Consider the following 15,783-nt stretch of genomic DNA (forward strand, 5'->3'; position numbering starts at 1 on the left):
TCTACATCAGGAGTTATAAACAGGAGCGTAGAAAAGATTATATATTTTTTCATGATAAAATAAAAACGTATATGGATCTTTGACCTCCTTTAGCAATCACTGATAACTACAAATGATTTGAAATTATTATCGTTAAAGGCAACTATCATTTATCACATTAAATATCCTTCCCTTAGAAAAGTTCATTCAATTGTTAAAAAGAGCCTAACTATCATTGTTTATTCACACAAGTGAAAAATGTCAAAAATCTCCTTACAGACATTTTGCTCCAAAATTTTTTTATCCTAAGTTTCGAGCAAATCGAATTTGTAAAAAATATACCAATATTTTCCAGTTGACAACAAGTCCTCTAATGTAAAAAATATATTACACTATTCAACAATATAAAACTATATATTAATGCCTGATTATCGTAAAAAGTCATCTAAAACAGATTGTTATTGTTAAAAAAAAAACATGGATGGGGTGAAGGGGATCATGATAGTAAGGTTATGTTTTTTCATTGACGTAAAAGTCACTTAAAGCAGTCATATATTAAAAAACAATGCAATTTCAACAAAATAATGTTATCAACAAATAATAGATTAAAAAATCAATAAAAACTCACCTCAATTAATCAAAAATAAATATTTTGTTGCATTCGTCACAGGCCATGGATGTCCAAAGATAGTAGAATGTATTTCCTCCTTTAGTAAATTTCGTACAATTTCCTCCATAATTTTCGAATTCCAGTGATCCATGTTTACGAGAATTGTAATATAATATAAAAAACACTTTAAAACACTTTTAAATAAACTGAATATTCACAATTTTTCCATGCAATCATATTTTAACATCACTTTCCTAATGTTTCCCTCCAATATTTATCAAAGATGGGTCAGTTATAGTCAGGTTCGTTACCACATACAGGGTTGGGAAATTGACGTTACCTTATCGACAGTTCTGAGTCAACGATTTTGATTGGCCCTTCCCCTAGGGAATTTTAAAAACTTCCAATCTTCTGGAAATTTATTAAACCTAAAAGAAAAATTTCCTGATTTCTGATTGGTTGACAATTATTCTGGAAACGGAATTATCCAATGAGAACACATAAAGCTTCTATCGATATATCGATTATATCTAAATACGTCTCTGATTGGTGAAGCAATTTAAAAATTCTCTTTGCCTTTATACATGGAATTTAATTTCTTTCTTTATAAGTTCCTAAAAAGAAATTTCTATTATTAGTGGAGAAAAATAAATTATTTAGTAACAATAAATATATTTTACATTTCTACAATAAATATAGTTATTATTAAAAGTAAAAATTGATAAAATTTGATAGAAAAAATAGTGTGTGCACGGATAATTAAAGATCTACTTGTAATTGGGCGGGCATCTGCTTGTATGCGCAGTAATTAATGCGCAGCGTCCGGTACGCACGAAAATCGAGTTTACTCGTATGACGATGTTTCCGTGAAAAAGTTGCGGTTTTCCGCAAATTGGCTGATGAATTTTTTAAAAATCTACTGAAAATATCCTCGTCTGGACGAGGTTCGTGATTTGACGACATTTTTCGAGGTAGAGCAAACGTCATAGGTGAGTAAAATGGTTTTTCTCTGATCGGTGTGTGCTTGGTGCTATATGTGGTCCCTAACGAATCAAACAAGATGGCTACCGGGTATTGGCGGTTCTGTTTATTTTCCCCAGAATGTACGCTACAATTTCATTAACAGTATTATTTAATCATAAAAAGTGTATTTTTCCTTGTGAAATTAGTGAAAAGTGTAAATTTTTTTAAAAACCTAATGTCATTTGGCAATTTTAACATGACCTATGAAAGAGGTTTGATCTAGGTGATTGATAGCAACGTGCTAAAACGATTATTTTCTTGTCTTGATATAAATTTGTTTTATCTGTTTAAAACACGACTCTTATCGTAATGAATAATTAAGTTTCATTATTTTTTTTCTTTTCCCTAAAAATAAAACAAGTTTAATATTGATCAAATTTTGCAGTTCTTTCATAACCTAGTTCTTTTTTTTATTGTTATTCTATATTTTACATACATATATATACCTATATTCTTGTGGCAATTTTTCATGCAATTAAAATTGTAGTAAAACATTTTTACCGTTACTTTATGTTTAATTTATTATTTATGACTAAATGGGTTTTCTTAATATTTCAGAAAGTGCAAGATGTCTAGTTCAATCATCGTGGAACCTCGAGATAATGCGACGAAAAAAGATGACACGTTAATTATTATGGTTAACGATGACGGAACAATTTCTGTTGACGAAGAAACTTTACAAAATTTAATAAGTGAGCATATTTTAGTCTGTTTTTTAAAACTCTACTCGTTAGTTTAATTTTCTAAAATTTTATTTACATATCTTATTTAGTTATTTTGTTTAAATTTTTTTATTCTATGAATTAAATTAGAAATCGATGCCTTGTATTTTAAATTGTAATTTTAAATTGTTTTAATTTACAAGGTTAGCAAGAGTACATTTTTACTGGACAATTTTCACGTATGTTTACATTACAATCGATTTCTTCACCTTGGAATAAAACATTTTCTTTTAATAAACTTTCAGTTCTTTAGAAACTTTTTTTTTTTTGAAATTTATGTAGAATTTTCTTTTCTATTTTTTCGTTATTAAACGGAAAGTTTATTTGAGAGGATTTTTATTCCGAGGTGAAGAAATTTGCCCCTAAATTGTTGGCAAAATTACAGTGAACCAGGCGAATGCAAATGTTAGTGTTGTGAAGTTGGGTCAAACAGAAGGTGACGCTGAGAACGGCGATATTACATTTACGGTTGATCCGCCACGTTCTACAGTTACTTCAGAAATAACCACAACGACAACATCATCAACAACAAATACAGAAGGAACAGGACTCGTTGATCCTTTCATGGAAATGGATCCCGAACAATTGGAAAGATTAGAAACTGCTTTGCAGAGCGAAGAGGCGAAACAAATTCTCGGCGAAAATGTTACAGCGATGTTAGGTAATTTAGATTCTTTATTTTTAATTAAATATTTTGAAATTTCGATTAATTTTCTAATTGAATTTTTCTTTTTCCAGACATGCTGACTGTCGAAGAAAGACAAAACTCGTTGAAACACAGTATCGAGTTGGATCATTGTTATACAACTAGATTATCTCCGTCGGAACCAAAAGTTTCCGATCCTTTACCACTTACAATATCGCCTGAAACGATTCAAAAATCACATTCAGTGCCGACGACTCCAACAGTTCCTTCGCCGTCTGTGAGTCCCGCTTCTGCAAATGCAGCTGGAAATTTAAAAACTGTGAGTATGAGTCAAAAAAAGCAAACAAAACATCTGCAAATTTTTGTGAATTTTTTTATAATTACATTTTTTATTTTTTTCAAGAAGAAAACTTTAACGGGACGGCCTAGAAGAAGTGCTGCTGCATCTTTTATAGGGACCCCTAAGACTGCCGGGACTGCAGCTTCCCGAAATGCAAATACTTATCAAGATAAAGGTAAGGAAATTTTTTTAAAAATTAACATCTAAATTTATTCATTTTTAAAATTAACAATTTTGATTCAAGGTGGCCATAAAGCTGATGATGATGCCGAGGATGATAATTCATCAATGGATATGACAGAATCTTCAGAATCAGATTCATCTGACAATGATTCCGATTTTGGACCTCGTGGACCACGAAGAGGTGGAGTGAGAGCAAGAGGAGGACGCAAGGGTCTTACAACAAGAGGTGGAAGTATGACCGCTCGAAGACGAGGTTCAAACAAACGCATGGACACCGAACAAGTGCGTCGACTCGATAAAGAAATGGCAGCAGCTGTTGATGCAATGAAAAGTCCCGAAAAAGAAGAGAAACAAGGTAAAAAAAACAATTTTTATTAAATTACATATTTAAAAAATTAAATTATTAAAAATAAACATATTTACAAATATTACCGCTTAAAAAATTGTTTATCACTTAATTTTTAATTAACAAGAAATTGTATTTTTAATATAAAAAAATTTAAATTTACACAGAGAAACCATCGCATATTAAAACAAAAAAACCAAGAGTGTTTGGAGGAAAGAAAAAAGATGAGACGCCAGTTTCAACACCCGAGACATCGCCAATTATTCATAAACCATTGCAAACGACAAATCAAGTGAAAGCAAATTTAATAAATGCAAATATGATTAAAGGCGATATGATATTAACAAAACCAGGCGAAGGAAGAAATCAAAATCAAAAAATTATTTTCGTTCAAAAGCAAATTTTAATGAAATCAAATGAAATGAAACAACTCGATGTTAAAAAATCCCCTCTTATTTTACCAAAAACTAAAAATCTTGCACAAACACCGACAAGTTCGAAAATAACCACAAAAGATGGAAAATTAGTATCGATACCTATGTTACCGAAATCAATTGTACACAATTCGCCGGGAAATCAGCCAAAAATTGTTACACTCGGTCAATTGCATGCTCAAGAACCAGTTCAATTATTACAATCAAGTCCTGTTCAACAACCACCACAACAACAGCAGCAGCAACAACAACAACAACAACAAATAATTAATTCTAATCAAAAAATACAAATTTTCACATCGCCTATTAAAGTGAAACCTGTTGAAGTTAAAAAAGAGAAGAAAAAGTCTGAAAATCTTCAGGAGTCGGTATTGAAGAGTAATGAAGAAATGAAAATTGCTGAAATTGGAAAATCGACGGATGTCAAAGGAACGCCTGAAGGTTTATATTTCTAAATATAAATACTCGTAGAATATTTTTTATAGAAATCGTGTTTTGTTTGAATATTTAAGAAAAAAAAATCTTTGTTTATTTTTAACGACAATTGGATTTTGCTTATTTTTAAGATTTTAAATTAGTCTTTTTATTTATATAAAAGTTTTTCATGTAAAATCATTAAGTGACTATTCCAAAAATTATGGTCATTTTACCGGTTTTTAACTCTTAAATTTAATATTGATTTTTCTTTATCTTTTTTTTTTAATAGTATCGCCGTATTTATTAATCTTTCGCGTAAAAATAAAGTATTTTACTCTATTGTCCAATTGTTGTCAAAAATTAATAATTTGTTGAGTGTTGGACGTTAAAAATTTTCGGAAAAAAGAAAATGTGTAAGAAAAAAATAAGTTATATGAGGCTATTTATAATTAATACACTAATAAATACATTTATTTTTTATTCCTGCTAATTTGCTATTTGCCTATTAATCATCTCTGAATATTATTATTATTATTGTTCGTATTTTATCTATTTGTTGCTTTATTTCTAAATGCTATTATGCAATTTTTATTCAACTTTTATTTATCTTTAAATCTTTAAATTGATATTAAAGGAATTTTTAAATTTTTTAATTAAAAAAAAAATTATAACAAATAATGTAGATATGAAAATTTCAATATAGAATTCATTAATTTCAGTCAAAGGTGTTTTTTTTAATTGGTTATCTTCATTTTTTTATTAGAAGTACATTTTCCTGTTTCAGTTGTGAAAAAGCATCATCATCATCATCAAAAGAAGGATCATCGAAAATCGCCGGCAACACTTGCTAATGCATTGGGTCCAGCATTATTTTCCACGCCTGATATTATTCGTCGTGTTAGTGTTGGAAATGAAACGGGAAAATGTGCGGAAAATTCTCCAACAACTCCAGTAACTCCAACTTCAAGTTCACCAGTTTTTAATCAACAATCAACAGTAACAACTCCTTCGATAACTTCTGTTAAAAATACAGAAATTATTCCACCAAAAACATTACAAATTTCTTCTTCTACTTCTTCTCCGCCTGTTGCGGTAGAATCAATTATTACACCGAATGCCACTGAAACAATTAATCAATCACAACTTCCATTGAATTCTGAACCTGAGACGATAAATTCACCGACTAAATTAAATGTGAGCTCATTAAATCAACAATCTTCTTTGGAGGAGGAATCCATGGATATTGACAATAATGAAAATAATAGTCAAGGCGATGTATTACCTACAAAAGAAACGAAAATCCCTGTTAAAGTTCCTCTGGCTGAGGAATTACAATCATCATTAGATCCTGGTGAGTTTTCATTTTAGTTTATATATTTAATTCATATTTGCATGTATTTTTTGTTTGGTTATTAATTTGGCACTCTTGAGAATGAGTATTTTGAAAAAAAGTAGAATAATTAATAATTGCATGTAAAATTAAAAACAATAGAAACAAGTGAAAATTAATTTTTATTATTTAATTTTATTAAAATTTTTTGTGATCGGAATAATTAGAAAATTAATAAATTGTAAAATTTCCATTTAAAACAAAAATTATTTTTTGATATTTCATGGTTAATATTAACATTTAACAAAAAAAGAACTATTTGAAAAGAAAAATAATATGTTTTTTTAATACTAATATTAAATTAACGAAACAAAAAATATTGATGAAAAATAGTATATTTCTTCTATTTAAATTTTAATGCTGTATTTTAAGTAAAAATAGCACAGCATGTGAATAGAAGAATATGGAGGATTTTTATTGTTTTAATTTATGCTTATTTTTTCTATTTAAAATTTCATTTGTTTAAATTGATAATTGCATTTTTCTTATGTAGTTTAGTAAATTTTTTTTTTTTGACAATTCAATTGTGCTGAATAATGTAAAATTCTTTTTTTTAATTTTCTCTTTAACATAAGAATGATTTTTTCAGTTTTTGTAGAAATATTTTTAAACAATTTTTTATTAAAGGTTATTGTACACTTTAGTGTTGATTGTATACTTATTTTTTGCAAAACTCGTATTTTTTTTGTTATTTTACCAAATACAGTTCCAACCGAGGGAGTTTCCCAACGAATGGAACAACCCAATGTTCCAAATGATATTGTTCCTAAACAAAGTAAGTTTCACTTATATTTTCATTATTTAAATTTTATTGCATTGAGTAAAATATTTTTATAATTTAGTAAAATTTAATTTATTCAAATTTTAATTTTCAAAATTAGTTTCTACAGAAAATATTTATACTATTTTTCATACAAATTCTGTTTGGGTAAAGGGAAAACAATTTTTAATTTAATAAAACTATACCAGTAGATTGTGTAGAAAATTATATAAAATGCCAAAATTTAAATTATTGTGAATGTATTTGACAATTGTAATTGAAATTGATTTTTTATACAATAGGCAAAATGGCATTTTGATTTATTTCTTTTTGTTTAAAAGAGAATTTTGTTTTTTTAGGTGGAATTGAAGGAGAGGAACATCTTCTTGCCACATTGGAAATGGAAGCAACAAAACATGAAGATGATTTATTAGCTGAAGCTTTATTACTTCAAGAGGAACTCGGTGTTGATTTGGCTGTATGTATTTTATTCTTTTCAATATTCTCTTCATGTTTATCATTATTTTATTTAATATTCCGCTAAATATTTTATAAATAATTTAATTTTACTGTAGGAAATGATTAATTCCCAAAATTTTGAATTAATGTTTAGTCTGGACTCGACCAGTCAGCAGATTCTGAACCTCTCTTGTCACCGTCAGCGTTCTCATCTGTTTTATCACCAAAACAACAGGCTGAAGTAAAGCCAACACAAACATCAACAGTCGTCGAACCTTTTAAAGTGACTTCGCAACATGAGCAACAGAAAAGAAAAGAGGAAAAGGAACCAATTCAAATAATACGTGGTGGACGTATTATAACTTTACCTCCCATTGAAGCTCCAGCAACGCGTAGCAAAAAATTACAAGCCATGAATGATAAGCCCCCTCAACAAAAGGAAATTGTTGTAAAAGAAGAGAAAAAGCCAAGGTGAATATTAAATTAATGAATTTAAATTTAGAAAAAGAAATTTTACTCGTTGAAATTTTGAAAAATTAATTTTTCTTAATTTTCAGTCGATCAAGTGTAAATGAATTAATTCCTAAAGAAGATATGGAATTAGATGATGAATTTGAGGACGAAAGCGGTAATTCTGATTCTGAAGATGATCCCGATCGATTGTGGTGTATATGTAAAAGGCCACACAATAATCGATTTATGATTTGTTGCGATGTTTGCGAAGATTGGTTTCATGGCAAATGCGTTAACGTCAGCAAAGCTATGGGTAAATTTTTTACTAAATTAGTTTTAATAATTAAATTTTCAACAAAAAAAAAAAAATAGATTCCATTAATTTAATATTGAAAAAATATTTCAGGACAACAAATGGAGGAACAAGGTGTTGAATGGGTGTGTCCAAATTGTTCAAAAAAGAAAACTGAAGAAACAAAAGGAAAACATGCTTCGCCAGTGATTTCGAAACGTAAATCAACTGAAGCTCTTTTCCAAACATTAGATGGCAAGTCCAGTGGATTGTCTAGTAGTAGTAGCAGCAGCAGTAAAAAGGTGACGCCTGTCATTACCGAAGGTCCTTCTACTGAAAAGACAGCTCAAGGTTCTGGAATAACACAGTGTGTTGTTTGTAAGAAGGAAGCAAGAAATTCCAGCATTTATTGTTCTGATAATTGTATTTTGGCTCACGCTCAAGAAACATGCACCAAAGATAAACCGGCTTCAACACCGTCGCCAAAAGCGTCGAAACAAGATTTTCTTAAAGGCAAACTCGATGCTCGAGTTATGGTTTTTGATAGAAAAACAGGCAAAGTTCTTTCGGGTAAGTTATATTTGTCCTCAAATAATATTCTTTGTCTAAATTTTTTTTGTCACCATTTTTATTATAAAAAATAAATTTTTGCAATTAAGGTGCTGGTGCTCCGACAGCAGGAAATCTCAAAAACTGGCTAAGGGAAAATCCATCTTACGAAATTGTAAGGCCAAATAATTTGAATACTTTCAAAATTGCTGGAAAAACAGTTACAGCTATTCAAACTCAAGAATCGTCTAAACAGGTATTAAATACATTTTTAATGAATTGAATAAATATTAAAATATTAAAATTCCTTTTTTTCAATACATTTTTATTGTAGAAAAAAGTTTTTAACAAAATTTGTTTTTTATAGCTTAAAGTTTCGCCTGTGAGACGTGAAAAAATGCAGTTACATCCAAAGATGATTTTTGCTAAAGTGCCAGGTTCAAAGCAAACAATTTTAGCTGCCAGTTCAAAGAAAACAGTTCTTGTTCCTGCTGAAAGTATTGCAACAATAAAAATTAAAGTACCACCGCCGCAAAAAGTGCCTATTTTAAGGCAAACAGTACTAAAGACCCCACCATCACAACCACCACAACCATCATCGTCATCATCTGTGAAAATACAATTGTCAACGCCTAAACAAATAAAACGACAGGAACCAAAAACGCCAACACAAGTCAGACAACAACCAATAAAATCACCATTAATTGCCAAGAAACCCGAAACAGAACCAATTCGAGTTGCTGTTAGGAAAACAATGTCAGATGCATTAATTGCTCGAATAAAAGCTACAGATGATTTAAAATTAACACAAGATGAAGTCAAAGAACTCACACTTAATATTGAACTTGAATTATATAAATATTTCAAAGACACTGGTGCCAAATATAAAGCAAAATATCGAAGTCTCGTTTTCAATATAAAGGACACAAAAAATTTGACACTCTTTAGAAAAATTGCCGACAGATCATTAACACCTGATGCAGTTGTGAGATTAAGTCCTGAAGAAATGGCAAGTCAAGAATTAGCCGAATGGCGTGAAAAAGAAACAAAACATCAACTTGATATGATTAAGAAAAATGAATTAGATCTTATGGCACAAGCAAAATCAATAGTCGTTAAAACTCATAAAGGCGAATTAGTTATTGAAAATGATCGTGCTAGTGATAATGTCGATTCAAAATCGTCTGTTCACGATATTGTCACAGCTTTGAATAGTGAAAATAATATTGATTCAACGGAAATTAATAAAAAAGAAGATGATTTAAAAAAATTGAAATTCGATGATAAAAAAGACAAGGAGAAATATCGTTCGCGTGATCGTGAAAAGGGAAAGAAACGTGATAGAAGTAAAAATCGTCATCGTCATAGTCGTGAGCGTGAACGTAGTAAAGATCGAAAATCAGGCAAGAATAAGGATAATAAAAAAGAAAAAGATCGCGAAAGAGAAAAGGGACGAGATCGTGATAAGGAGAAGAAACATAAAAAAAGTAAAAGTAAGAGTCACAAGAGTCATAAGGAATATAATAAAGAAAAGGAGAAAATTCAAGAGGAGATAAAGAAGGAAGAGAAGAAAGAATTAACACCACCGAGAATGGAACCACCAATTGAAGATCGTCTTTGGCGTCATATTGACGATGATACAACGACAATTGGTTTTGTTAATTTGGACACAAATGATTCTGATTTATCCGATCGTGAGCCAAGTTCAACAGTGAATATTAAAACACCCGATATTAATGAAGATTTCGAGAGGGAAAAGGAAGTGGAACCTGAGGAAGAAAGAACTTCACAACAAACAGTGTGGAGTGGTTTTGTTTGTATGCCTGATGTGGCGAAATTTTACATAACCGCACAAGAAGTTAGTGGTAATTCACGTGATCTTATGGAAGATTTACCAAATACCGTTGATGTTGTGGGGAGAATTGGTCACGATACAGTTTGGGATTATATTTCAAAAATGAAAAAAAATGGATCAAAAGAAATTCTTGTTATTCGACTGACTGCCGCTAATGATGAAGAGAAAATTCCCTATATTACACTTTATAGTTATTTAAATAGTCGAAGTCGTTTGGGTGTCGTTGGCAATGTTTCAAAAAGTATCAAGGATTTCTATATAATGCCATTCTCGAATTTCAGTAAAGTACCAAGTGTTTTGCTACCATTAAAAGGACACGGATTTGAGGAAGAACAACTTCTTTTGGGAATTATTGTTCGCAATAAACGAAAGCGTATCGCATCATCGGCTCCTCTACTTCCTGCAATGCCGACAAAAATTATTAAAAAAGATTCCGATCGCAGTTACACACCACCGCCGCCTCTTGTTCATCTCTCGCCAAAGGATAAAAATCCCTCGCCACCAACTTCACCGCGATTACATCACAAGGGTATTACCGATTCATTACCTGAGAGTAAACACATCACACAGCATACACTCGAAACTTTAAATAAGGCACAAATTGGTATGTCAAGAACAATTCTTGATAGTGCAACAATTTCGAAAATTGTACCTGAATTATCGTCGAGAATTGATTTGACATCAAAACCACAAGATGAAGATGATGATGAGCCATATAGTCCAGGTGAAATGGATGAAGATCTTGATAATAATGATGATATTGTTGATGATGATGACGATGATGGCGATGATGGTTCAAAAGATATGGAAACTGAATTATTATCAACGAATAAAGATTCTAATAGTGAATTACAAAGGAAAATGGATGAAATAAATCGTCAAATTGAAGAGCAAAAACAACAAATTCAAAATATAAGCTCATCGTTCCTTGGTGACGTGACAAATACATTGCCGGTGAGATATTTATTATCATCAGGAATTATCCAAGATTTCGATTCGTTACTGTTTTGTCGTCTTGGTATAAATAAACGAATTTTCTCATCTTTCCTCCCTTTCCTTGTCCATTCAAAACTGTTTCAGTTTATGAGTGAGAGAATAAGTTGCGTTTGTGGATGATAAGTTCTAGTCGTAAAATTTATTTATTTATTTAAACTTTATTTTTTTTATTTTTTAAATCAATTTTTTATTTAATTCTTTTTAAGTTTCAAGAATTTTTGAATATTTTCGTTAAGTTTTAATTTTCTTTTTTCTTTTATTAATTTTTTAATTTTGTTGATTTGTGATATTTGTTGAATGACAATTTTGAGAAATTTGAAAGTATTTTAATTTATTCATAGAAATTTTAACAATTTTTGGGGCTCGTGAATGAAATGCAAACAAACTTTTTTTCAATTAAAATTTCAAATTTTGTCAATTATTAATGTAGGACTAATTAAATTTTAGTTTACTGAATAGAATTTCATCTGTGATAAAGGAATTGTAAATATTTTGTTTGATACACAATAAACACATTTGAGAACATATAGTTTTTCAAGAAAATTGAAGTACACCTCAAATTCTAATTTCTCACAAAAATTCTTGTCTTTCAAAAGCTCTATACATTTTTTTCTTCATTAAATTAAATTTTATATTATAATATTGAATTAATTTTGAATTAAAAGGAAAAATAATTTTCTTTTAGGGTTTGGGCCTCGATCCAGAAACAAATGAAGGCGATGACGCGTACAGTCCATCGGACACACGTTCATTCACGCCACCACCACAGGGTTTGAAATTCACGCAACCAATTTTGGATAAAGTCTCGGACATCACAATTCCTCCGAATCTACAGGAGATTCTTGCAAACGTAAAACGTCAGGAAACCTCGAAAGTAGATCCTTATCTTCCGTCAAAGCCAAGTGCATCATTCCTCACGTCAGTAAACACTTCCAGATCAACAAAATCGGAAAAATATTCAACATTCAGCAAGGGAACAACATCGTCGTTAGCCAAAGAAAGTAAAACAACCAGCACCCTCAGCTCAATGAGTGAATTGGATTTAATTAAAAAAGCAGCTGAACAATTGGCTGCCGAGACATTGCCATCGACAACACCGCCTTTGGTATTGCCACCATCACTCTATCCAACAATTGTTCCACCTCCAACACCGGTGATGCCACCACCTTTACCACCGCCTCCACCTGCTGCAACAACAATTCCAATCATTCCATCGTTGCCGGCAATTCCAATTGTTTCATCGATTCCACTTGTTGCGACAAATCAAATTTCACCAATTGCATCAACAACATCAATTATTGATACAACAACAACGACATCAGACGTGGCTGATAATAAGACGATAAATTATCCAATAAGCGATTCATTGCTAATGAAAACAAATCTTGCTTCCAATCAACCACGACCACCTGGTCTTGAAGATGATGAAATCCCAAGTTTTTTAACAACACCGGCAAAGAAACCCGAGAGCCCTTCCAAAATTGCGCTTCCTACTAAATTCATACCCAAAAGTGGTGTTGTGTTAAGTGTTAAACGAAAACTAAACGATAACGATTCAACGCCTTCCAAAACTCCAAGGACAAAATCATCAAGGTGGGGACAACCACCACCATCGGAGTAGACATTTTTCTTTTCTTTATTCAATTATTGCCTTTTTCCAGGACATACAATTATTATTTTTATTATTGTGTGTGTGAATCAAAATCCATGAGAGTTGCGAGTACAATAGATTTTATTTCTCGTATACTTTAGAGAAAGAAAAAAAATAGCTCGGTGTCCTGGATGCTGACGTGACAAATTTTTCCAAAAATAGTGTCTTTTTTTCGAATTAAACACTTTAGAGACTTTTTATTAAATTGAAAAAGAAATTTTTTTAAATGTTTCCGACGAACATTTCTTTTTCAAATTAAACATAGATCAGATTTTTTAAAGCCTATTGGGCTGTTTTAATTATTATTTTTTTATTTTTTCAAGAGCAAAACAAAAAATCCTATTCCAAAATTTTCTACATCGTATGCTTTTTTAAAAAATAGAATTTAATTTCTTACACTTCCTCTTTCTTTTTTTACTACCTACATGTAAATTCAAATTAGAGATTGTGTATTTTATTTAATAATAATTATAATATTAAATAGAAAAAAATGAAGTAAATAAGCAACGAAAGTGGAGATTTTGGAAAATTTTGCTTAAAAAATAATAAATCCGATCTTTTTTGAATAAGGTTTACAAGTAGAACCTGAAAAAAATTGATTTCAAAATTCAAATGACTTTTTTTTCTTGTTATATTTTATATTCGGCATTGTTCGATATTCTGAAGTCGAAATTACAGGAAAAGATTTTTAACTTTTCATATTTAAAAAGAAATTTATTATTAATAATCAAAAAAAAAGTAAAAATCCATAAAATACACAGATTAATTAATTTATTATTAAAAAAAAATTCATTAATAAAAATTAATTGATTAAAAAAAATTCAAAGGGCAAATTTCAATACACGGAAATGTATTTAATTTGCGAAAAAAATGTAATTTGTTGCAAAAATTGAAGAAATGCGATTAATACTAAAAATATATTATCCGTGCTTTATAATTATAGTGATAAAAAGTTTAATTTCAAAAAAAATATTTTTTTTAAATTAGATATCAATAAGGCTTGTAAAATGTAGAATTTTTCGTCGTGTTTAATTGTAACAGCATCCAAGCACCTCTCTTATGTAAATACCAAAGTGAAAAAGAAAAAAAATATCGAAACACGCAGTACGATTCTTAATACCGTATATTATAATCACAAGCAAAAAAAAACAAAGAGAACAAAGAAAAGAATGTAAATAATCTAAATTAGGAGTGTAAAATATTTTACGAAAATTTCGAAAGGGAGAGAGAAAGTTTAAATCGAAAAAACGTTCACAGCATCACACTCTCGTATTGGCTGTGTAAATATCAAAAACAAAAAAGAACAAAATATTTCTATGACAATGTTTTGTTGAGAATAATAAAAATGTGATTATGTCGAACGGTAAATAGAGTAAACGGCGTGTCTAACAAATGTTTCTTTTATATATGTTTACTTAGCTTTTAAATTTTGTTTTTCATTTTTTTTTCTTTTTTTTTTGTTCATTGACAAATATCATAAATTAGTTTATTAGTGAAAGCTAGAATGATTTAATAAGAATTTTAGAATCAAGCCGAAGCCAAAAAATTCATATTTTTCAGATTCTTTAATAATTAACAAATAAATTGTTTAACATTTAAAAAAATACAATTTGCTGTATGTTAAGTAAACGACGTGTAAGTTTAAAAAATTGTGTAACTTAATTTTTTTTTTTTTTTTTTTGTTAAGAATGCTGACAATTGAAAAATTTTTACATTATTATTTTTCTTTTATTTTTTTTTTCTCTAATTGGGAAAATTAATTTCTCACAAAAAACATTTAATTAAGCTTCTTTTTTTTTAAATAATGTGAAGAGTAAAATTGTTTTCAATTTTTAGCATTCATTTTTTTGCGAACATTCTCGCGTGTAAAAATCTTACCTTTATAAAGTTCGCTAAAACATATTTTTCCCCCTAAGTGGAGAAAAAAAATTCACTTTTTGGTTTTGGCACGAAACTGTTGAATGTGTTCCATATTGTATGAATGATTAGAATTGTGTAAATTTCATTTATATATAGAATAGTTATTGTGTAAACACTATTGCAATTCTATAAATTTCCAGATAAAAAAGCCATTTACTAATTAAATTTCATTTTACTTTAGAAAAAAAATTTCATTATATCGTAATTAAAAAAAGAAAAAGAAAAGAATGCTTGATGCCTGTGCCATAGTTCTCGTGTTTGCGCTGATTTTTGTAAATATCATTTATTGTTAAATAATTTTTGACCATTTAATATAAATTCTAAAATTCAATTAATTAATTACTTAATTAATAAACAAATTGATTAATATTCAAGAAAGTTGAATTCCAATATTGGAATTCTTTAATTTTTTCCAAATTTAATTTAAATTAATTAATAAAGTGCAGTTAATGTAAGTAATTTAATATTACATGTTTTAGATACAGTGGATAATTTTTTTTCTTCAAATATATTTTAGAATGTGACGAATTTTGAATGTAAAAAAATATTGTGCGTATGTTTTTAATTTATATTCTGGTATCCAGCATTCTTTGATTCTTTTATTCTACTTTATACAGTAGGGAGAAGAGGCATTATTCATAAAGTCGCACTACTGAATATTAATTTTTTTTTATATTTATATGTAAATTTAACATATTGAATCTGTATAATTTTATCTTACAAGTCATGTTGTAAGATTTTGTAAATAAAATAAATTT

At 29.3% G+C, this 15,783-nt stretch overlaps 2 protein-coding genes across 7 annotated transcripts in view; one reads left to right on the top strand and one right to left on the bottom strand.

Moving 5' to 3' along the window:
• LOC127283518 (tyrosine-protein kinase Src64B) overlaps positions 1-866 on the bottom strand; it is a 45,419-nt gene extending 44,553 nt beyond the window's left edge. For both annotated transcript variants that reach the window (XM_051308463.1, XM_051308466.1), the window contains exon 1: positions 608-866. The gene's annotated coding sequence lies outside the window, so the exon portion shown is untranslated. The remainder of the gene's footprint in view (positions 1-607) is intronic.
• A 538-nt stretch (positions 867-1,404) lies between these two features.
• Positions 1,405-15,177, top strand: LOC127283185 (death-inducer obliterator 1). 5 transcript variants are annotated; one of them, XM_051307893.1, is made up of 16 exons: positions 1,405-1,578; positions 2,171-2,304; positions 2,720-2,995; positions 3,073-3,299; positions 3,384-3,495; positions 3,565-3,858; positions 4,017-4,724; positions 5,485-6,051; positions 6,797-6,865; positions 7,210-7,328; positions 7,464-7,780; positions 7,867-8,075; positions 8,169-8,624; positions 8,714-8,859; positions 8,971-11,412; positions 12,140-15,177. In XM_051307893.1, exons 2-16 carry the CDS (start codon positions 2,181-2,183, stop codon positions 13,073-13,075), a joined length of 7,002 nt encoding a protein of 2,333 aa, XP_051163850.1. In that variant the 5' UTR covers positions 1,405-1,578; positions 2,171-2,180; the 3' UTR covers positions 13,076-15,177. The 5 variants fall into 5 exon arrangements, with proteins under 5 accessions (XP_051163850.1, XP_051163853.1, XP_051163854.1 ...); XM_051307896.1 differs by having other exon boundaries at positions 3,387-3,495; XM_051307894.1 differs by lacking the exon at positions 1,405-1,578 and adding an exon at positions 1,589-1,692.
• Positions 15,178-15,783: the final 606 nt, after the last annotated feature.

This window comes from Leptopilina boulardi, unplaced genomic scaffold, assembly GCF_019393585.1.
Source record: "Leptopilina boulardi isolate dan_hultmark-lab unplaced genomic scaffold, ZJU_Lbou_2.1 LbouV2_31, whole genome shotgun sequence".
Taxonomy (NCBI): Eukaryota; Metazoa; Arthropoda; class Insecta; order Hymenoptera; family Figitidae; genus Leptopilina; species Leptopilina boulardi.

Coding starts and splice junctions, on each gene's coding strand:
- LOC127283185 (XM_051307893.1), top strand. CDS start 2,181: ATGTCTAGTTCAATCATCGTGGAACCTCGAGATAATGCGACGAAAAAA. Junction 2,305..2,719: donor AACTTTACAAAATTTAATAA/GTGAGCATATTT, acceptor GCAAAATTACAG/TGAACCAGGCGAATGCAAAT. Junction 8,625..8,713: donor AACAGGCAAAGTTCTTTCGG/GTAAGTTATATT, acceptor TTTGCAATTAAG/GTGCTGGTGCTCCGACAGCA.